Source organism: Patella vulgata, chromosome 4, assembly GCF_932274485.2.
Source record: "Patella vulgata chromosome 4, xgPatVulg1.2, whole genome shotgun sequence".
Lineage (NCBI taxonomy): Eukaryota > Metazoa > Mollusca > Gastropoda > Patellidae > Patella > Patella vulgata.
The window spans coordinates 81,597,328-81,621,311 of record NC_065882.2 but is presented as its reverse complement, the minus strand read 5'-3'; the positions used below and the strand labels follow the sequence as shown (position 1 = coordinate 81,621,311).

General features: G+C 37.6%; 3 protein-coding genes across 4 annotated transcripts in view; 1 reads left to right on the top strand and 2 right to left on the bottom strand.

The window, feature by feature from the left end:
* LOC126817079 (deleted in malignant brain tumors 1 protein) overlaps positions 1 to 2,654 on the top strand; it is a 78,226-nt gene extending 75,572 nt beyond the window's left edge. The window contains exon 34 of the mRNA XM_050543866.2: positions 225 to 2,654. Coding sequence (XP_050399823.1) covers positions 225 to 949 — 725 coding nt within the window. The 3' untranslated portion in view covers positions 950 to 2,654. The remainder of the gene's footprint in view (positions 1 to 224) is intronic.
* A 4,894-nt stretch (positions 2,655 to 7,548) lies between these two features.
* LOC126817117 (cilia- and flagella-associated protein 161) lies at positions 7,549 to 13,990 on the bottom strand. Of its 2 annotated transcripts, none has more exons than XM_050543935.2 (7): positions 13,815 to 13,990; positions 12,542 to 12,631; positions 11,710 to 11,951; positions 11,373 to 11,451; positions 10,523 to 10,681; positions 9,552 to 9,625; positions 7,549 to 8,864 (listed from the first exon to the last, which is right to left on the bottom strand). In XM_050543935.2, exons 1-7 carry the CDS (start codon positions 13,881 to 13,883, stop codon positions 8,609 to 8,611), a joined length of 969 nt encoding a protein of 322 aa, XP_050399892.1. In that variant the 5' UTR covers positions 13,884 to 13,990; the 3' UTR covers positions 7,549 to 8,608. The 2 variants fall into 2 exon arrangements, with proteins under 2 accessions (XP_050399892.1, XP_050399893.1); XM_050543936.2 differs by having other exon boundaries at positions 8,801 to 8,864; positions 10,457 to 10,681.
* A 2,114-nt stretch (positions 13,991 to 16,104) lies between these two features.
* LOC126817098 (hepatocyte growth factor-regulated tyrosine kinase substrate) lies at positions 16,105 to 20,995 on the bottom strand. The gene has a single exon (XM_050543911.2). The coding sequence runs from the start codon at positions 20,852 to 20,854 to the stop codon at positions 18,476 to 18,478; it is 2,379 nt and encodes a 792-aa protein (XP_050399868.1). The 5' UTR covers positions 20,855 to 20,995; the 3' UTR covers positions 16,105 to 18,475.
* Between the last annotated feature and the right edge of the window lie 2,989 nt (positions 20,996 to 23,984).

The window sequence follows — 23,984 nt, the reverse complement described above, 5'->3', positions numbered from 1 at the left end:
TTTCGATCCTGGTGTTGGTCCAGAAAGTTCATTGGGATTGTTCCCCGTCTTCTTTAGCCCAGTATGAGCAGAATAGTAGGTCGTTAAACTCCATTTCATTTCATTTCGTTGGCATTTCGTCGGGGTTTTTTTTGTTCTTTATGGGGATATTTTGTTGTTTGGCTGTTTTTTGTTTATTATATTTATTACCGAATGTATTAACGTATCTATGTGTCATATTTCAGTGGTTACAAAGCCGGCGCCGCCTACAACGGTTCGTCCGTCCACTACAACACTACCATCAACTACACCACCATCAACCCCGACACCAACAACCACACCACGACCACAAACCACAACGTCCGTCACTACAACAAAGTCACCACCGACAACACCACCAGTTCAACCTCCGGTCACTTCAACGAAGCCACTAACATCAACAACTCTACCCACGACAGTTACCCAGGAAGTGACGTCAGTCGTTCCGCCACCCGCCGGTAACCCAGATCCAGCTGCGGCGTCGTCATCGTCGTCATCTACCCTAGCGGTGGCAATTGCGGTACCTTTGGTTTTGCTCCTTGTAATAGTGGTGGTAGTGATCGGCGTGGTCATGTACAGATGTAGATATCACCCTAAACATAATATTCAACATGAACGGTTCCATGATGACATCATAGAACAGACCCATGATGGAAGTATTTCGATGAGTAACCAAATGTTTGATATGAACCTTAATGAACCGGTCGATCCCCTGGGAGATAGTTCGGCGTATATGGCAGAAAACGCAGAGGTCACAATAGGCGGTAATGGATACGCTCATTTCGCAAAATCTCCTGCGGAAACAAACGGGGACGCAAATGGGGGTTTCAGCAACCCTCTGTATAATATAGCCCGTCAAGAGACAATGTCAGATCCGGCCAAGTTAGAAATAGATGTACACGGTATTGATAACAGCCATTCCACGTCATAATGTTTTTATATATCCAGAGTTATCCCCCCACCCCCATGTGTACATAACCCATTTTATACGATACGTGTACATAAAAGAACATTGTAAAATGTCTAGGGAATCGTAGGCTCAACTACGCACAACATCTTCTAATACTTCAACCTAACGTCTTTCAATGTTGTGATATGTTTATAGGCGTTCCCCTTTAAGGTGAAGAAGTTATGTATGTCAGACTTTCCCTTTAACATAAAGATATTCAGAGGACATGTGTAAATCTCGCTCTGTGTGCTGGATTGAATAACCTAAAGAGTTTGATAATACCCTGCAATGGACGTGTCCAAATTTCGGGTCTTTCAATGTACTCGTCAATCCTGCCGAGGTCAAGAAGACACTGTGGGGAGTAATAATCAAGATTCGTAGATAGAATTATATTCTAAAATCCAAACGGTTTAACTTTATTCTTATTGAAATTCAATCCGATTAAAACACAGACCCTTTTTCGTTTCATTTTTATAAAGTTCAAAATTTCGTTTTACTTGTCTTTATGCACACTGATCCGCAGTGAATATTTGCTTGGCCGCGACAATCACTGATAAGGATGACATTGATGCGGCTTAATGAGCTAGAAATATTAACTTTTTTCCTGCGACAAATTAAATTCTAAAACATTTTTTGTATATATTGGAAAAATAAATAAAGGCGTTTGACGTATTTGTAGTTAAAAATTATTTCCAATTTAGTGTAAATGGGTATTAAAATGACTAAAATGCAGCATTCTCTCCGAAGCAGTTATGTCTTATGTAAACAATGCACGCGCCATTCAGCCAATGATTCACACCGCGTGCTGTGACAGCACGTGTTAAGGCAGTCATCTATGACAGAGATATTATACGAGACTAATTCTCTGTGAAACAGATTGGTCTTTATGTAGTGTAGGCCGGAGAAAGTATTAAAAAACGAAACGAAATATAGGTCTGTATTTTAATCGGATAAATTGAAAACTACTGTTTTTAATGAAGAGTTTTGTCAATTTTTATTTAAAAAGATTGTAATTTAATTTTAATTTGATGAGAATTTATTGACCATTTAAATGGTTTGATTTATTTCCACTTTGGTTTATTATTATTTAAGGAAGTGGTGGATTTATGATAATATATGGCTTTATGCATACATTAAAGATATATTATGGGAGATTAGATAAAGAGCTGGCACTTCTCACTATGATAGTCAAAAACTAGATAATGTAAAGGCAATTTGCTGAAAATTTCAGTCAAATTGATCCACTCTGAACCGAGAATTTATCGATTGAATTTTCGGCCTAGCCTCGATCATCATTACTAAAGTCGGTAGGATAAAAAATATAGTCTCGATTATCCATTTCATAATTAAATTATGAATGGAAGACGAACAGCAAATCGGAACCTAATCCAATAAACATCGCATTCTAGCGATGTGAAGCCATCGAGAGTTGATTATGGTCTGGATAATTTAATTGTCTAATTAATAATTTAGAAAACATTTCAGGCCTAAAGAAAGACCTTGCATAATGTATGTTTAACAGTCGTTATAATTGCTCAGAGTTAGCTGTATCTGTGTAAAATAGCTTTATTTAACCTCCGCTTCCACTGAAATAACCTCTCCAACACTCTAGATCTAACTACGTCTTGATATCAATGCTGCCTTCTCTTTGAAGTTTATCTTTAGTCTCCTCATTGATTTAAATCAATGCTGCCTTCTCTTTGAAGTTTATCTTTAGTCTCCTCATTGATTTAAATCATTCTTGTCGAATACACAGGATACCGTATTTGGTATTTTTAAGGCTAAGTTAAAGATACATTATGTAAGATTTAGATAAAGAGCTGGTTGTTCCTGTTATAAAAGTTCCAAAATAGATAATTCAAAATTAATATATTAAAATTTCATTCAAATTAATTTATTCTGAGCCAAGTTGCCACTGTTGGTAGTAAATTCGGATCACGTTCGTTCGTTGAAAATAAACTTCTTAAAGATGTTGTTATATCTTGATGTAGTGTAGGCCTAAATATAAAGGGTGTTGTTGGATATCACCTCGGTAGAAGCGGACGTTAAATAAAGCTATTTCACACACTTACTATAGTGTAGGCCTACATTCCAGCAATAGGCCTATTATTATCCTACAAAGTTGTATATGTTAAGATGATATGAAATTTTAAGAAACCGCAGGGAATATTTGTGGATTTATTTTGTATTATGATTATTCACTATGAATTATTGTGCTTGGTTTTTATTTTATTGTATGTCTATTTTAATTATATGTAAATATATTCAGAATATATTATAATTATACGATTTGTCGTCGTGTGATCATGACGTCAGGTTCTTAACCTGACATCAAAACAATATTATTTTCATTGAACTAATTTACTAATTATTGTATAAGTTTGATTCAATCTGATTAAAATATAGATCTATATTTCGTTTCGTTTTTTTATACTTTCGATGGCCTACACTAGTAAAGACAAGGAAAACGAAATTTTGAACTATAAAAAACGAAACGAAATACGATCTGTGTTAATCAGATTGGTTATCATTACTAAGGAAGATAGATAAAAAAAAAAAGCATAGTCTCGATTATCCAGTTTTTGATTTAATCATCAATGAGCGTTGAGCAGCAGATCGGATTCCAATCCGACACATAAGATGACATCGAAAGTTGATTATGGTTCTTTTTATGTTAATAAATGTCTAATTAATAGGTTATATAACATTTCAGGCCTAAAGAATGGCCTGCAATAAGCAGATTTGACTCTTGCATAATGTATGTTTAAAGGCCCAACATGAGCTATGTATGCCCTCACCAAGGGCCTGATATCAATATCGAGTTCAAGGACCAATATACCAGAATAAATGTTGTTTTGTTTGATGAGTATTTAGACAACTTTCCATCCTACTATCGGGCCATGTCTGAATCTAGATTCCTCTTTTTACATTCCAGAATGTCAAATTTTATTATGTTTATATTTTTCATTTTACATTCTGTGGTTGTATTGTATATTTTAAAGAAACTGGGCGTATATGACTATCGAAATGAAAAGAAATGGGGCTTAAGTTCTCCTTGTCTGTATTGGTTGGGCTAATGAAGACGGACGGACGGACGGGCGGGCGGGCGGGCAGACGCCACGCAGTGTGCTATAAGTGTCAGTTTGCCCGGAGAGCCGTAGGCCTACTACCGCCTTCTCTCTTGTCAAATCCAAACTGTCAAGGATTCTTTTAGTGCAGAGGACCCGTTTTGTTTTTTTTTTTCGTGCCACCCGAAAGACTAGACACTGCCCTTGTCAATCTCGCCGTTCTTCAACCCTAACAAGTCATGAAGGAGAAATATGACTATCACAATCTGTGAAGTTTGGTGGAGTGTTGTATATGTAAATTGTTTTATATGTACATGTAGGCTAATATAAATATATTAACTGTTTATTAACTCGGTGTTTATGAAGCACATCATATATAATGTCTAATATATTATACATATTTTGATAATAGTTGAAATGTAGATATATTTTATCAACTTCCTAGAACCAACTGTAAAATGTTTTTTTTTTCCAAGTATTATGAAATAGATATTTTTGTTTTCTAAAAAAAATCTCTCTATTTTGTTGTGTTTTTTCTATGTTAACGCGAAATGAAATGAAATGGGGTTTAACGTCCACTCGACACAAACTAAGTCATTTCGGGACTAACATATGGTTTAATTTTATTTCAATAATTCGCTTGCGTGTAGGGGTCTTTAGCAGTGGGAGGAAACCGGAGGACCCGGAGAAAACCCATGAGGTTGGACAGGCAACACTACTCCTTGTCACGTACAACCAGGGATTCGAAACCACGCCAGTTGACTCAATGACAGGCCTTATGATACAGCGCGCACGTGCTAACCATTCGGCCATCCAACCACCCGAAATGAAATGAAATGGGGTTTAACGTCCTACTTTTCTGCACTGATGGGTGGGGGCGGATGGCCGAATGGTAAGCACGTGCACGCTGTATCATAAGGTCTGTCACTGAGTCAACTGGGTGGTTTCGATTCCCCGGCACTATGGCCTCAATTTATATCGAATTCCAACTGCCAAGGGATCTTTTACGTGCACGCCAATGTATACATGGGACCTCGATTTTTCATCACATCCCAACTACTAGACAGCTGTCCTTGCCAGGCCCTCCGTCCTACTCCACTGACAAAGGGGAAACCACGTCGGAAAATTCCAATGTACTTTCTCGGCCAATGCAGGGATTGAACACGCGAACTCTGGGCTAGTGTCTCACCCACCGTGAATCCCATACCTTGCTATGAGAGACACTTTGGTCCGACAGACATTTTGGTCCGACAGCGGTGCTATCACCTAATCTTATTTTGAACTCCAACTATAAAGGGATCTTTACATGCACGCGGGGCCTTGTTTATTGTAACAATCTGAATAACTTGACATTGTCCTTGCTAGGTCCTCCGTCCTTCACCACTACAAGGGGGAACCACTCTGGAAAATCCCTAAACTACACTAAAATAGGCAGTGTGAAGTTGAATCGTTATTCGTTATTTCACACTGCCACTAAAGGCAGAATATAGGTGTTCTTCTCCAAACATGTATCCTTTCGATTCTATGTTGGGATCTATCTGCGGTCAAATAATTTTAAAAAGCAACAATCTGGATTTCACACAAACAGGAATGTGTTCACAAATTGTAGTTGCGGTCATCATGTCTGATAAATTGTTTTCATGGCATTTAGTAATTCAACTGGAATATACAGGTCACAATTCTATGGAATACAATTACTGCTTATTACTGAGAAAGTTTCCACTAGGCTTCTCTAGTCATGACCAAGCAATTCTTGATAATGGCTAGAGAAGACTAGTCGAAACGTAGCTCAGTAATAAGCAGTCATTGTATTCCATAGAATTGTGACCTGTATAGGACTTATGTCGTCACTTCTGTAATAATTTTGTTAACGCTTTATGGATTTCAGTCAAATTTGATAGGTCTAGATCTGTTACTAGGGGGTTTTCTATTCAGATTTGTTCAAATAAAGCTACTTACCCTGAGCAGAGCAATCTTATTAAAACAAGGATCCTATTTGATTTCGTTTTTTTATAGTTCAAAATTTCCTTTTACTTGTCTTCACAACACTAGGATCTGGAAGAGTTGTTTAATATAACCCATGTTCTAGTTGATGTGAGGAATAAACCAATGAATTGGTCTGTGTTACGGTGAGTTCTTGGCGTGCTTTACATGGAACTGTGGTTAAACCTCTAGAATATGCCCAAAAGCTGCTCTTATGACCCCTGTAACGCGACCTCCTGGTACAACTGGTCAGATCTTCATGAAGTGTAGGCAATCGAAAGTATAAAAAAATGAAATGAAATATAGATCTGTATTTTAGTCAGATTGGTGAGCAGGGGTGCCTTTCCAGGGGAAATTTAGGTAATCTTTAAAAAGTCTAAAGTCCGGCCCACACCGCCACGACTTGCCCAGACTCTACCCAACGCAACGTCTTGTCTCAGATAATCAGTGCAGTGTGGACAGTCTCACGATCACGATTCAATCGATTTCTGTCGCGTCGTGGCCCGTCGACCGGACTGAGCAAGTTAAGTCGTAGTCGGATGCAGTTGGATGCAGTCGTAACCCATCGTGTTTGTGTGGACACTCACACGACACGATCAATTGTCTTACTGTTGTTTAGCCAGAGATTAGCATTTAGTCATGTGACTGTGCAGGTCATGTGCTCCTTGTTTTCCCGGCAAAATTCAAGATGGCAGATTTTTGGACAGAAGAGAGACGCTACAAGGAAGTGGCGTAACTCACGACGCATAATCTGTGAGAGTTGGGCTGGTGTGGACTGGTACCGTCAGAGGCAAGGGAAGTAAAGATGCGACCCGATTTTTTTTTACAACTACCCAAGACGCTGAGTCCTGTCGGGTTGTGTGTAGTCGTAGCGGTATGGGCCGGGCTTTATTCTTCAGAGGAATACTACCCTTTCCAAGATCAAGATAGAAGTTTGTAAATGCAAAGGAGTTGGATCTGGACGCAAAGGTACCTCACAGGTGAAAGCGCGAACAAGCGTGCAAGAAGGAGGGAGAATTTATGGGGTTTAACGTCCACTTGCCACAAACTAGGTTATTATGGTTCAATTTTATTTCAATAATTCACTTGCCTGTGTGGGTCTTTAGTAGTTGGAGGAAACCTAAGGACCTGGGGAAAAAACACGAGGTTGGACAGGCGACCCTACACTCCTTGTCAGGTACCAGCGGGGAATTGAAACCACACCACATGACTAAGAGAGAAATGGGGTTTAACGTCCACTCGACACAAACTAGGTCATTTCGGGACAAACATATGGTTCAATTTTATTTCCATAATTCACTAGTGGGAGGAAACCGGAGGACCCAGAGAAAACCCACGAGGTTGGACAGGCGACCCTACTCCTTGTCACGTACAACCGGGGATTCGAAACCACGCCAGTTGACTCAATGACAGACTTTATGATACAGCGCACACATGCTAACCATTCAGCCATCCAACCCCCCTACTTGACTCAGTGACAGACCTTATAATGCAAAGTCCCCCCCACCCCCCATTTCATTACAAGAGAACATTATTTATGAGTTTATATGATAAATAGTTACATGTATATATATACAAAAAATCCTACAGAAAAACAAAAATATAACACAAAACAAAATAACCATACCGGTACATAATTATAATTTATAAATATCTTCCCTAATCACACATTCACTTGTTGTAAAAATAGTATTTTTATATAAAATCAAATCATACGGTAATAAAAATATCAAAGGTAATTACAGGTGAGGGTGTGAGTTAAATATTTTCAAACACTGACCAGATCTTATCTAAATTCTTTCAACTGAATCCGAAATATACAGGTGACAATTCTATAGAATACAATTACCTTTCAACAAGGCTTATCTAGTATTTATCAAGCAATGATGTTAAAGATACATTATGGGAGATTAGATAAAGAGCTGGCAGTTCTCACTATAATAGTTAACAACTAGATAATGCAAAGGGAATATGCTGAAATTGCTCCACTCTGAACCGAGATATTAGGGATTGAATTTTAGGTCTAGCCTTGATGATCATTACTAAAGTCAGTACGATAAAAAAAAAAATAGTCTCAATTATCCATTTTTGAATTAAATCATCAATGAGCGTTGAGCAGCGGATCGGATTCAAATCCAGTAAAAATCTAACACATAAGTTAGAATCGAGAGATGATTATGGTCTGGATAAGTTAATTAATGTCTAATTAATAATTTAGAACACATTTCATGCCTAAAGAAAGACCTACAATAGACAGATTTAGCTCTTGTATAATGTATATTTAAGAATCATTATTCCATGGTTATCCAGGAAGTATTCCATGCGTATCCAGGGTGTATTCCATGCTTATCCAGGGACTAATTCAATGTGGAATATGGGTATTCATCACCCTGTCTATCAATGTTTGACTGTAGGGCCGTAGTCACACACAAAATAAAAAATAAAAAATAACAGGTAAAATCTATTAATCTTCTTATATCTTGGATATTTAATGCTGATTTGGTTTTTACAGGTATCCATGTTGTTAAAAAATAAATAATATTTAAAAATCTGTTTTCATATTTTACTTTTGGTAGTTATATATATTTTTTTAATTTTCTGTTGTTGTAGGCTGCTCTGCTGTGTTTTGATTGGCTGTGGATGGTGTTGTTGCAGATGACAAGGGAATTGATTGGCTTTTGAATTCTGATGACATTGCTGATTGGTTGGTGTTCTGTGATAGTGATGTCATCATACTGTCACCAGGAACACCCATGGTAATGGTCCAGATATTGAAGTCTTCTTCAGCTTTATGAGAATTGAGACTAGTATGAGAGGATATCTCGTACTCACGTCCTAGGGGGGTTCTGAAATATTTACAAACAAACTGAAATTAATTCATTATGATAGAGAGAGAGAGAGAGAGATGGAGTTTAACATCCATTCTACACAAACTAGGTCATTCCAGGACTAACATGTGGTTCAATTTTATGTCAATAATTCGCGTGAAGGTAAGGGTCTTTAGCTGTGGGTGGAAACCGAAGAACCCGAAGAAAACCCATGAGGTTGGACAGACGAGCCTACTCCTTGTCACCTACTTACATGCAGGGAATCGTTATGGTTTTGGGTTCCATTTGTAATAAACAAAGATTGTAACAATGGGAGGAAACTAGAGGACCCAGAGAAAACTGAAGGACCCAGAGAAAACTGAAGGACCCAGAGAAAAACCATGAGGATAGGCAGGCGACCCTACTCCTTGTACAATATTTTGTCCCTTCCGAACAACCACTGTTCCTTGTCAGGCCCTTCGTCCTGCAAAACTACAAACTAGGTCATTTCGAGACTAACATATGGTTCAATTTTATGTTAATAATTTGCTTGTGCGTAAGGATCTTTTAGCAGTGGGAGAAAAACAAAGAGGAACAAGAAAAAAAACAGGAGGTTCGAGTCCTTGTCACCTACATGCTGCATGGGAGTCAAAACCACGCCACTTGATTTAATGACAGACCTTATGATCTAACATGCTTGCTTTAAACGATTCGGCCACTACTTACCTAACACGGAAGGCTTCCTCTACAGATAAATTCTGATTGGTTTTACAGTGAGTAACAATTACTGGTTCATTAGCCTATATCAACAGAATATATTCAAATTACAATAATGAAATGAAATGAAATGGGGTTTAACTTCCTACTGTTCTGCTCCGAACTGGGCTAATGAAGATGGGCATACGCCATACAGTGTGCTATGAGGGAAATTTTGCCCAGACAGCGGCACTAAGGCCTACTCTTATATCAAAATCCAACTGTCAAGCGATCTTTTGCGTGCACGCCAAAGTGTACACAGGACCTTGGTTTTTCGTACCATCCGAAAGACTAGACAGCTGTCCTTGTCAGGCCCCCCGTTCTGCATCACTGACAAGGGGAAATCACTGAACTTTCTCGGCCAATACAGGGATCCAACATCCGACCTCCAGACTAGCGAGCCAGTGTCTTCACTTGTGCGTAGGGATCTTTAGCAGTGGGGGGAAAACGGGGGACCCAGAGGTTGGACAGGTGATCATACTCCTTGTCATGAACAACCAGGGATTCAAAACCACGGCAGTTAACTCAATACGATACGTATTGCGATTCAGGTGCTACCTACAATTTTGACAAAACTTGAAATATAGGTTTATCTCCGAAAGATCTTGGTTGCTTTCAATGTTGGCATGTATCAGACCGTAACTTTACAGGTTATGGCCCCTGATTGTACAAAAAATTATGTCTTTAGCTTGTGAACACTCTAGAGGTCACAATTTTTATCTGATTTCGATGAAACTTGTTTTGGTCCTTATTTCTTCAAGTTAACAATTATTCATTTAGCCTGTTATTTTCTTGATAAATATTAACCTGGTTATTAAATATTTGGCATTCCGTCTGTGAAACAGATTGAGCTACTACTAAGTGATATAACTTACCGGAACAGGTGCCCCTTCAAACTAGGACTGAAACAGATCGAGCTACTACTAAGTGATGTAACTTACCGGAACAGGTGCCCCTTCAAACTCCATGCGTAATCTGGGATCTTTATGTAAAATCATCCACTGAGTTAAAAACGATGCTTCACTAACTAACGATACAAGCTGATGACGAGATTTCTTCGTACATTTCATAAACGTAAGCTGATCACTGTGTAACAATAACTGTTAAATAACAAAAAATATCATTAGTTGACATATTGAGAGTAGAGAGAGAGAGAGAGAGAGAGAGAGAGAGAGGGGGGGGGGGGGAATGTCCAATCGACACAACCTAGGTCATTACGGGACTAACATATGGTTCAATTTTATTTCAATAATTCGCTTGCGCAGTGGGATGAATCCAGAGGACCCGGAGAAAATCAGCAAGGTTGGACAGGCAAACCTATGCCTTGTCACGTACAACCGGGGAATCGAATCTTAACATAAGTAGATAACTGTGTAATGAAATGGAGTTTAACGTTCTACTGTTCTTCACCGACTGGGCTAATGAAGACGGGCATACGCCATGCAAGGGATATTTTTCTCTGACAGCGGCCCTATAGCCTACAATTATTTCAAATTGCCAAGGTGCCTTTTACTTGCACGCCGATGTATACACAGGACCTCTGTCTTTCATCTAAACTGAACGACTGTACGTTGTCCCTTACCGGCCTTCCCTCCTGCACCACTGGCAAGGGCGGGGGTGGGGGGGGGGGACATGAGGAACTTTATCTACCAACACCCGGATTGAACACCCTAAAATATTATACATATACATGACCACTATAATACATAATATGTCTAATAAAACTCATTCACTTGAATCCATATAAGGAAATCTATTAAGAAATAAGATATAGATATTGCATCGTCTTACATTTCCAGCTTCTGGTAAAGTTGATAAATAAAATGGCTGACCATATCTTAAAACATCTCCATCATTACATCCTTCAATACTACAACACAAAAATATTTACAGAATCATCCATAGAATCAGGAGGGTGTGTATTACATAGAATCAGGAGGGTGTGTATTACATAGAATCAGGGGTGTGTGTATTACATAGAATCAGGAGAGTGTGTATTACCTATCCATGTAATCAGAAGGGTGTGTTTTACATATCCATAGAATCATAGTCTCAATAAGAAACAGTGTTTTAATCAGATTGATTTTATTTAAGGTTTTTTTTTAATTATAAGTAATAATGAAATTACCTTTTAACACAGAAAACATTTCTTAAAACTGGCTCCATTGATACGCAACCTGACACTCCACATATGTCGGCAAATTTATCTTGTGTTAGTTGCATGGGATCTGTTAAATTGAGGGCCAGGGAACAATCATCACGGGGGTCGACTCCAGTAAAATATTTTGTTCTATCGGCAGCACCTTTACAACATAACATGACCATGTGGCCATAGTGAACATAACCATCTTGAGAAATACTCAGTTGTTTCTGAAATAAAGTAATGTCTCAGTAACAAATGAGATTTATAATGGTAGACATTTTAGATTTGAAACAAAAGACTTTCCAGCTGAACAAATGAAAAGGGATTTAATGTCCCTACTTTTCAGCTCCAACCGGGCTAATGAAGGAAATTTTGCCCTGTGACAGAGAGAGAAATGAGGTTTAACTTCCACTTGACACAAACTAGGTCATTTCGGGACTAACATATGGTTTACTTTCATTTCAATAATTCGCTTGCGCGTAGGGGTTTTTAGCAGTGAGAGGAAACCGGTGGATTCAGAAAACGCATGAGGCTGGACAGACGACCCTATACTCATTGTCATGTACTACCGGGGAATCGAAACCACGCCAGTTGACTCAATGCGTGCATGTGCTGATCATTCGGCCATCCAACCCCCACAATTTTGCCTGGACAGTGACGTTTATGCTTAGTTTTTAACTATTATAGTGAGAACTGCCAGCTCTTTATCTAATCTCCCATGATGCATCTTTAATTGGGATTTCTGACACTATTAGTATTTCAGACTACACAATATTTATATGTTGGAAATAATCATCAAAATACAAGAATAAATTACCTTCTGTAATGCTACACCAGCTAAATTACCGTTTTTCTGTATCAGTAATTCACCCTTCTCTCTTTTATCTAAAAAATCTTTCAAACTATCCTAAAAATAAAATATATATAAGCTTATATTACTATTACCTGTAGTTTAATAAAATATATATAAGCTTATATTGATAAATAAAACATGTATAAGCTTATTATATTACTATTCCCGGTAGATAAATAAAACTGGGAATTCGAAAAGTATGGAACCCCATTTTTTTTTCCACAATATTCAAAATTAAACACACAAATTAGATTTTTCAAGATTGGTCTAATTCAATCAATTTTTGATCTTATCTTGCCATGAAAATATGAGATCCTAATGTCCTATATTTTTAAAGACACAATGAACATTTTAAAATCAGAATGGACTAAGAAGCAGGTGTAAATGCTGCCGTTCAATTTGGACAGTTTGCATACAATTTTCCCCTTCAACTTATAATTTATCAACATAAACAGGTTAATAGTTTCTTTTGTCACCATAATCATTTCAGTTTTTGAAAGAGCAAAACATTATGATTAATAGACATAGGTTATTAAATAATTAAAGTTACAATTTCATATTTTCTAAGAAAGTCAAAACATAATTATTTCTATGATATGCCTCTTGCTCAATTCAACAGGCTGTCAACTCACTATTATACGATCATAGGTTATCTTTGATTCTTTCTCACACTTAAAAATCTTCACACCGGAAATAATAACACAATTACCTCCCAACGACCTCCCTTGTTTTCCTATCCCCACCATGGAATAGCTATCTTCAAACATTTGAATTTGAAGTTGAAAATGATATTTTTGACAATTTCTCAACTGGCCATAGTGAATTATAGGATTAATAGGATTATTCTTTAACAAGGTAGGACTGTTTATAGATACCATCTTTTTTAGGGCTTTATTTTAATACATTTTAAAAATATAACTTAAAAATATGAAATTGTAACTTTAATAACAATAGACATAGAGCTTGTCAAACAAAATCACACACAAACGTCTCATCAACTGTCATCAAATCAACCCGATTTATTTGAAGTGAGGCTAATTAATTGAATATTGTTGTATTTGAAGCTAGAAACTAAATCACGCTTCCTTGATAATCAGAGGGTTGGGCAAAATTACTCAAATTGAAAAATTTTGATGCACACACAAAAGAATTCCGTACTAGGCCTATTCTGGATCTTAAAAAACAGCGAATCAAAAATGTCAAATTATTAACTGGACTTTTTCAGAAAAATTGTTACCTCCTCGAGCTGAATATCTTCATTCCAATTACCGACTCGAACAGACGGGTTGTATGTCCGTACACTCATGATGAAAACTTTCTTTTATTGGTTATAATTATCCTGTCGATTGAAACAACCCGATGAACGAAATGATTTTCACTAGCCTTATCTGTCAAAGGAAGTTGTTTACCTTGACAACCTTATCCCGCAGAAAACTGTAGTCGTGAATGCCCAGTATTTAATTATTTTGGCGATTTTATAAAACTTATCTATCTAAAAAAAAAAAAAAAAGGTTCATTGATAACAATATTCGTGTACTTACATTTAACGATTGTTTCTTGTAATTAAATTAATAATTCGCTATATGGCTCTAAAATGAAGTAATTTCGCAAATTAAGTCTGGAAAGGAAAGACTACATTAACTTTTTTTTCTTTTTAATGATTCAAGCGACTAATTTCTTATATCAATGAAAATTGAAATAATAAAAACATCGGTTATCTCCCATTAGTCTCCAAGATTAATCACAAACTTTGGTTATTATGGATAATGATGCAGATAAATTTCATATAAAAATAAAACAACCATGAAAGACAAAATATGTTTCAACTCACTAGGATAATTTTTGGTCAAAATGTTTGAAATGTTTTTGGAGAAAATTGCAAAGCAAAACCTTTTTCATTGGGCTATCTCTGCCCCATATAGAGTCTATATAATGTCCGTTTTTACTTCAGTGTTAATGAGGGGGTGGGGGGGGAGGAGGAGCAGGAGCGAAATTTCATCAGAGAGCAGTGTTTGAGTCATCCTTGGTATCCCAAGTGATATCATTCTGCTCTATTCCACTAACCCGTGGGTCCATTGACTGGGGAGACACATATTCAAATTATCTGCCCTTGATGATTGTGCTATTTTTATTGACCAATCGAGTGGGCAAAGGGAAGTAACGCGCATTTTATTGCAACTAAGTTTATTGTATTGAACCTAATCAGTGAAGCTAAGACTGGTATGTAAACTGTTTTTTGATTGGTTTATAGAATTAACCTACGATCAAGGGCAGATAATTTGACTATCTGAAAATCCAGTGAATGGACCCAGGGATTAGAGGGTGTGTTTCGACCTACTCTTCTTTGAAATCCAACTGCCAAGGTTTTTATTTGATGTGCACAGGTTGTCCTAGGTATTTCTATCCATCCAATGTTCTTGTCGTTAGCCCTACGCCCTGCAGCTTGACCCCACACCCCACCAACAAAACATACTCATACTGTACCTTTGTACAGAGAGAGAGAGAGAGAGGTTTAACCTCCAATTGACACAAACTAGGTCATCACAGGACTAACATATGGTTCAATTTTATTTTAATAATTCGCTTGCAGTGGAAGGAAACTGGAGGACACGGAGAAAACCCACAAGGTTGGACAGTCGACCCTACTCCTCATCACCTACACGCTACGGCTTATTCTTATATCGAATAAAGGGATTTTTTACGTGCACCCCAATGTGTACAGGGGACCTTGTTTTTTTGTTGTCCCATCCGAATGACTAGACAGCTGTCCTTGTCAGGCCCTCCATTCTATACAACAGACAAGGGAAAATCAAGCTGGAAAATCCCAATGAACTTTGTCAGCTAACACCGGGAGTGAACTCGCGACCTCCAGACTAGCGAGCCTGCATGTAAATAACTTAGCAACCATGGCCCCCCCATGGTTAGCATGCTTGTTCCTTGGACAACTGTGCATCGATCGACCGACTTCAATTTTTGATAAGCATTAATTTCTCCCTAGCATTAATATCTTCCCAGAATTCCTCTCCCCATCATTTCTTCTGAGAATTAAAGGAGATCAATCACTATTCTTTGGCAGCTAGAAATGGATAAAAATTGGTCGCAAAACATATAATAATGCAATATGAATGAATATAAACTGAATTACATTCAATCGTTTCTGGTTTTACTGTAATTTCTAATCAAATTGAATGTCAGTCTGGTTATTCCAGTCGATATCGGCAGTTTTCTCCTGTGGGATATGTTTAGCCTTGTTCATCGAGTTGCTTCACTATAAATGGCGCTTGAAAGCATTCTGGCACACGATTTGTGTGCCAATTTTAAAATTTTCATTTTGTCTTAATATTGGATATCAGAAGCCCATCTTTTCACGGTAAGATAACAACATCAATGTTGATTTAAATTGACCAATAAGTTGTATTTGCAATGTTGAAGACTGTGGATAATACTGAGTTAGCAACTTGTCTGCCAGAATTTCCACCTAGCATTAATTTATTGTTTAATAGTAAGCAAACTAATTTACGATACAATAATGTTATAAATAATTTTAATACGTCAGATTAACAAGTTTTAAAATACATACAGTAAGATACTGGTAGACCTAGTGTCAATTATACATCAGATTAACCAGGCTTAAATACATCCAGTAAGATACTGATACAGTCAATTATACATGGCTAAATCTATTTGTTAAGGCCAGCTCAATTTTCGTAAAGGTCGCAGAGATGTAAAAAAAAAGGTTAGGGCACTTGATTTTTGCCGAGATTGTAGATTAGGGTTAGGGTAAGCAATGGGGCTAGGTCCAGGGTTAGAGTTAGGGTTGAGATTAGAGCTAGCCCTGTTTACATGTTGTGACTTTGACCAAACTTGAAGTTGGCCTTATCAATTAGATCTAACCATTATACACAGTTTACAATATTATGAAGGAATAAATAGTAACAAAATTCCCATTGGTTAATTTACTATTTCCATAATGTAACATAAATTCTAAATATCACCTTCACTTTTAAACTCAATATTTTGTAGAATTGTCATAATAATTTGACACTTCTCAGAATTTTCGTAATTACTAGAAGCACTCCCATTCCAAATTGACCAGCTAGACAGTATATTTATAAGCTATGATTCCATTTAAAAGATAAATTTGTCTAGTCACATACAATAATAATACCTTAACAATAGCAGGGAATACATTATTCTAATGTAAACAATAAAATTTCACAAAACTGATAGCTTTAATCAACAACAAGTTACTAATAAACAATACAATTTATGGCCTCTTGTCTGAAACACATGGCTAAATATCAGGTTTTCTTTGAAAATTATTCCAAAGGGAGAGAGAGAGAAATGAGGTTTAACGTCCACTCCACTTAACACAAACTAGGTCATTTCGGGACAAACACATGGCTCAATTTATTTTCAATAATTCGCTTGCACGTAGGGGTCTTTAGAAGTGGGAGGAAACCGGAGGACCTGGAGAAAACCCACAAGGGTGGACAGGCGACCCTACTCTTTGTCACGTACAACCGAGGAATCGAAACCATGCCAGTTGACTCAATGATAGACCGTATGATACAGTGCGCACGTGCTAACCATTCGACCCCCTCCCCATCCCAAAGGGTAAAAATATTAAAGATACATTATGGGAGATTAGATAAAGAGCTGACAGTTCTCACTATAATAGTTAAAAACTAGTTAATGTAAAGGGATATAATCTTTAAATGGCATTTAGCGATTGAACATAATATAACACGACACAGTTTTATGGATAACAATCACTGATATCAGTACAAAAATGGTCGACTTCCATTCAGTATTTACAAAGACAAGAGGAAATGAAAATTTTCCAAGATTTGGTATTGACTGCGAGCGATATTCACAGTGCCACCTATAATGGTGGAGCAAAATCTTTTGATTGACTTCTTTATAAACCGATTGAATCCATATTGGGTTTCATTTCTTAATTAAATCTTAAACATACTATTGATTAGACATTCATTAACATGACAAGATCATAATCAACTCTCTTCGCCGTCGGACATCTCCGATATTAAACAGATCAGAACGGTTCAGTCATATTTTGATTTAATCTAAAAATGGAGGAGCGAGAGATAGCTTCGAACAACCAGTACGGTGGTTGCAATTAGTGCACTCATCTTGTCAAACGTTCAAAGGCTAATATCTTCACTCGCAATAGAGTAATTTGAATGAAATTTTCAAATTACATGTATTCATTTTACATTATCTATTTTCAAACTATTATAGCAAGAATGGCTAGCTCTTTATCCAAATCTTACATAATGTATCTTTAAATAACAAATACAAGTAGATTTCCGCATGGATTAACCCCTGAAATATTAGAAAATACTATCTGAACAATACCAATGATGAATAGACAGTGGTCTTAATATTATATAATTTATTTAATATGATTTGGGAGTTCAAAATAGAAAAAATTATCTTAAAAATTAAACTGATGGTATAAAGTGACTTCTACTGAGTTAAGCAAAAAAGCTTAAAGGTGCATTATGTAAGATTTATATAAAGAGGAGAGACAGTTCTCCCTAAAATACTTTAACTATAGATAATGAAAAAGGAATATGTTAAAATTTAAGTCTGATTTCTTCATTCTCGATTTTCAATTGCTACAGTTGTAACAATAACAAACAAAGTCTCGACTATCCATTTTGAAATCAAATTATTTAATGATGATTGGGTTTCAACCTGTTCAAAATCAAAACCATCCGATGGTCTAGGTAATTAATTACCGGCTTTTCATGTGAATAAATGTCTAAATAATAATTTATATAATCTGTCAGGCCAAAAGAAAGATCTGCAATGGACAGATTTAGCTCTTACATAATGCATCTTTAATTATATATATTATTATTGACTTTGTAATCAATCAAAACATATAAGTGAAGCTTCTTGTTGAGTTTGTGGAGGTGGTTGTTGGGGTGCTTGCTGGTAACCTTGAGGTGCATTTTGCTGTTGAGGGGGTGCATTCATCTGTTGGTGAGGAGCTCCAGGAGGGACCGAATACTGCCCTGGATGATTCATCATTCCTCCCGCGTGTTGCTGGGGTGGTGGATTTTGATACATCGGCTGTTGACCAGGTTGCTGGGGTAACGCTTCTGACATTTTTTGCATCGAAAAAGAACTTGGATCTACATTTTGTGGGTGACCCACGTATCCCTGTGGTGCCGACATGTTAGGATCTGGATTCATCTGTCCACTATAACCAGGCGGCATATGATGTTGATTTGGTCCGCCATCAGTTTGTAAGGGATAATGACTGCCTGGTGGAGGCTGCTGGTGCTGGAGTCCTGGACCACCAGGAGGAATCTGTTGCATCATCTGAGGTTGATACATATTTTGGGGATGACCATACATTCCTGGAGCTTGCGTGTTCTGCATACTCTCCGGTGGAAGATTCTGGGGAGGCATGTTTGGATGTTGCTGTTGTTGTTGATAAACCCCCGTTTGATGAACCGGTGATCCTTCTTGGGATCCATTTGGACTAAACGTATAACCTGGACCACCTTGAATATGTTCTGGAAGAGGTTGGGGCTGACCTTGTCCTGGTGCGTACATTTGTTGGGGCATGCCCTGTGGTTGTCCCGGTCCTCCCTGGTACATCTGTTGAGGATATCCGTATGATTGATATTGACGAATCTGTGTCAACTGTCGCTGTTGCTCGAACCTCATCTGCATCTCTCGCTCCTGTTCCTGTAATCTCTGCAATGCCATTTGTCTCTGCATTTCTAGATACTCGTGTTTCTTCTGTCGCATAATTTCTAATTTCTGCGCCATCTGAATCTGTCTCTGCCTTTCTAATTCCTCAGCTTCTCTCCTCTTCTTTTCCTGATGTTCGTCTCTCAGGGAATCGAGAGCTTCACGGGCGTCGCGCAGCTGGGCCAACTTGTCTTGAAGACCTTCGTAAAAACTCCTCAATTCTTCTTGTTCCTGCATGTAATTCATCAACTGTGGATTCATGTTGCTGATGACATTAAACAACGATTGCACGGACGAATCATTAGCAATGCTTCGACCTCGGATTGAATTACTCTGCATTCTGTTAATGAAGATCTGGATACTTGTACTGAGAGCATGAAGGAACTGACTCTGGTCCGTGTCAGTTTCGCCATTTTGATAAACCACTGGTGGGCTACTAACATTTACTTCACTTTGACGTACCGATGTTGAGATAGACTCTGACGTGACCACAGGGGCTGATGGTGTAGTTGTCGGAGCTTTCGTCTCTTCTGATCGCTGAACCCAGTAATTACGATTAAGGTATCTCGCGAGTTCAGGATCCATGTCAGCCGTATCAACCATTGGTACATTGGCGTTTGAACTCTGAGAATAATTAGATGACTTGCTCTGTGGCGAGGAGGATCGTTCGTTCTTACTGATACTAGAATAATTAGTCTTCATTCGGTTTCTTTCTTTTTCGCTTGTCTCGTGCTCACTTTTTGACAAGGCCAGAGCCAATTGTAGCTCTTCTTCTTCTTGAATTTCTTGTTCCGATTTTGCAGGCGGTGTCTGGACTTGTTTTGAGAGAGGACTAGCTAAATATTCTTGTGGCAGACCATCTTCTGTTGTCGCCTTTCCACCAGCGGTGGGTTTATTTATTTTTTCAAAGCAGGAATCGCAGACCCGTACTTCACGTTCAATACCATATTTGGGGATGATCGATGTCTTCGATGAGCATTTGTGACAGTAGATTTCCCCACAAGCACGACAGTGGTGTTTTCTCTGTACCACGCTAAATTGAACTCTGCATCGTGTACAAACATCCGAATCTTTCCACTCGGGTGCTCTTTCGGCCACAAACATGGCATCTGCTTCTTTTAAAACAGGAAACTTAAATCCCTCCATTTTCATCAAATGAAAGGTGTCTTGAACAACTTTATAATTTGGTTCGTTACGGAACGCATGAGACCATGCCTGTACCAACTCCAATATCTTTCCTTTAACTGGATCATTCCGTGCCTTGGCTTGATCTTTGAGAAACTCCATGTATTCTTTCGTCGCTATCTCTTCATGGACACTGTTTCCACAGTTCTTGACAACTGACTCCAAGACTTGAAGTGCGTACATGGCGACGTGAGGGTTGTCAACCGATATTTTCTTCTTGATGCTAGCCAGGGCGATCTTGGCTGTGACATCCTTTTGTCGTATACTATCACATATTTGAAGGATGGAATCCCAGTCTGGCTCCAATAATAACTGGCTTGTCGCTTTTTCTAGCGTTTTATCAAACGGACTTTTGAACATTTCTGGTTTCTTTCTTTACTCCGTGAGAATAAATCAGTGGTCAATCTTCAATATTCGTCTTATAATTACAAATAGTCAGAAGAAAACTTGTGATTTTGTGACATCAGTGATTCACTATCTTTTTTTGATACTAATAATATCTTCCGGACAAATGTAAATAAAGTGGATTGACTACAGGAATGCGGATCAGAGATTATTTGGAGGTATAGGGGAGACAACTCCATTTTATCGCATGAAAATTATTTTTTCTTTTTTTTTTACCATACAATAAATTCGGGAAGCGCGATCGATGTCTGTCACATATTAAGTATACACTATGCCTACCCACAGGGGCGGTAATAGTGTGGCGAGTGGTGGCGCTTCACCTCTTTTTTATTGCCATTTTTTTTTTAAATACCTTCACTACTATAAAAACGAAAACTGTTATTTAGAGCTAATTTCTCCTAGGATTACCCAACTAATCTGAACTGTCGAAACGGTGGGTGGGTGGTCCGGGTTTCGGGATTTTAGGTGGACCGATTATTTGGAAAATTAAAATTTAACTACTGTTTTAAGAAAATTGTTTCGCATCGCTATATCAAGAAAAACAATTTGGGTGTACCAGCTCGAGGCTTTTTCTTTCCTTATACTTCTGTGCTCGGGGGGGGGGGGGCTGAATGGTTAGCGTGCGCGCGCTGTATCATAAAGTCTGTCATTGAGTCGACTGGCGTGGTTTCGAATCCCCAGTTGTACGTGACAAGGAGTAGGGTTGCCTATCCAACCTCGTGGGTTTTCTCCGGGTCCCCCGGTTTCCTCCCACTGCTAAAAAGCCCTACGCGCAAGCGAATTATTGAAATAAAATTGAACCATATGTTAGTCCCGAAATGACATAGTTTGTGTCGAGTGGACGTTAAACCCCATTTCTCTCTCTCTCTCTCTCTTTGCTCGGAATGATGTGTAGGCCTATTTCTACAGATCGTATCTAAGAAATCAAAACTGCGCTACGGACAATATTGAAACGGAAATAAAATTGTCACAGACTGTTTATATCATGTTTATATCTGAAAAGGCACAATCAACATAAAACGTTAAAAGTATATTTGTAGAGATATCAAGCTTCAAAGAGCTAGAATGAATTTATTTGGCTGAGAACGCTCGGGGTTCTTATATCTCCTTGTCGGGAATGTCACAAACTGTTCAAATGTAACGTGTAATAAATTACATTTCATAGTTCCCAAGCCCTGTCTTTATTCTGGGAAAAATGGTAAAAGAAATATCCCAAAAAATCTTTTTGCCACGCTACGTTCGGCCACAACCTCCTTTGCGCCCCCACTCCCTTTTCAAAATTCCTGTACTCGCCCCTGCTACCCCATGACTTTGGTATCTGTGAAAGTTTGATTTATATTTGAACCTATCATTAAAAATGTGTATTTTTATTTTTTAAAAAATATATATTTTGTATCCTTCCGTTTGTCTACACCAAGCTTGAAAGAAAATTGTCTTTCATATACCAGTTTTGCTAGGCAAAAAGAAATGTACGACGTTGGTACCTGTGTGGTGCTAATATCATAAAATCTCAGAAGGTAGGCCTACAATCTCTAAAATACACAATTAACGCTAGTTAAAAAAGGTGACAGATTTTTAACAATCAGCGCTTAACAGCAGGGTCTATGAAGAGGAATGAACACCCCTCATTTCTACCTAGTTTCGAGCTACTTTTTAGCGGAAATAAGAGAGAGAGATAGAGAGATTTTAACGTCCACTCGACACAAACTAGGTCATTTCGGGACTAACATACATGTATGGTTCAATTTTATTTCAATAATTCGCTTGCGCGTAGGGGTTTTTAGCTATGGGATGAAACCGGACGACCAAGAGAAAACCCACGAAGATGAACAGGCGACCTACTCCTTGTGAAGTACAACCGAGGAATCGAAACCACGCCAATATTGACTCAATGACAGACCTTATGATACAACCCCGCCTCTTTTGATGGGACTTTTTGTAATCCAAATGAATTCAAGCCAGGTGATTTTCTACCGTTGATATTTGGGTTTTTTTTTTTTCATTAAATGTTAAATGATCAATGTGAATAAATTTGAGATTGGACTGAGCCTTAATAATATTCAATATTGTCCGAGAGAGAATCAAATGACGATCGCTGTATTTAAATTTTTTTTACTGTTTTGTATATTTGTTGTAAATCTGGTTTTGTGTATTTGTTGTAAATCTGGTGTTGTGTATTTGTTGTAAATCTGGTTTTGTGTATTTGTTGTAAATCTGGTGTTGTGTATTTGTTGTAAATCTGGTGTTGTGTATTTGATACAGTACTATAAAATGGTGTTGTGTATTTGTTGCGGGCCTAAATCGGATTCTATTTTAAAACAAAAAACACACTTATATGGATATACTACCACTGAATTTTATTAGCATGCTACGTTTCGATACACATACAGATATCGTTATCAAGCAAATAATGATTAGTTAACAAAAATGTGGTGCAATATATAGAAGAACACTTTTGAAGCCATTTAGGAGATAAAACAATAACAACAAATTAATTAACAAGATGAAAGATTTTATTAAAATTCAAAAGTAGTATATCGCCATATAAGTGTGTTTATTTTTACTGAAATCTATTTCTATATGTCTTATAAGGATTATGATTTAGTTTATTTTGTTGTATATCAGATTTTGTGTATTTGTTGTATATTTGGGTATCAATTATATATTTGATTATGTGTATTTATTAATTGTATTCTATAATTGGATTTTTGCGTTAAATATGCGTTTATTGGATTTTATGTAGGCCCTATTTATTGTATATTTGGTTTGTGTATTCCTTATTTACTAGTCAACAAAAAAAGAAGACGTTTATTAGTTCGGAGAGTTAGACCGCTTAGCTAGGGGGGGGGGGGGGGTCTAGTGGTCTCTCTAGCTGGCTGGTCACCTCTGGCTTGCCGTCGTGAGCGTATATGTGGCTAGGAGATAGGGGCGCCCTCTAATTAAAAAACAATATGACTTGTCTGCAACATCACCATCAGTGGAAGCGGACGTTAAACACTAATAGAAGAACCGCTTTGTAATCAAATCTATAGTACTGGTATTTGTCGTTGTACTCTATGGAAATAATTATTACACCAGTCCTGTT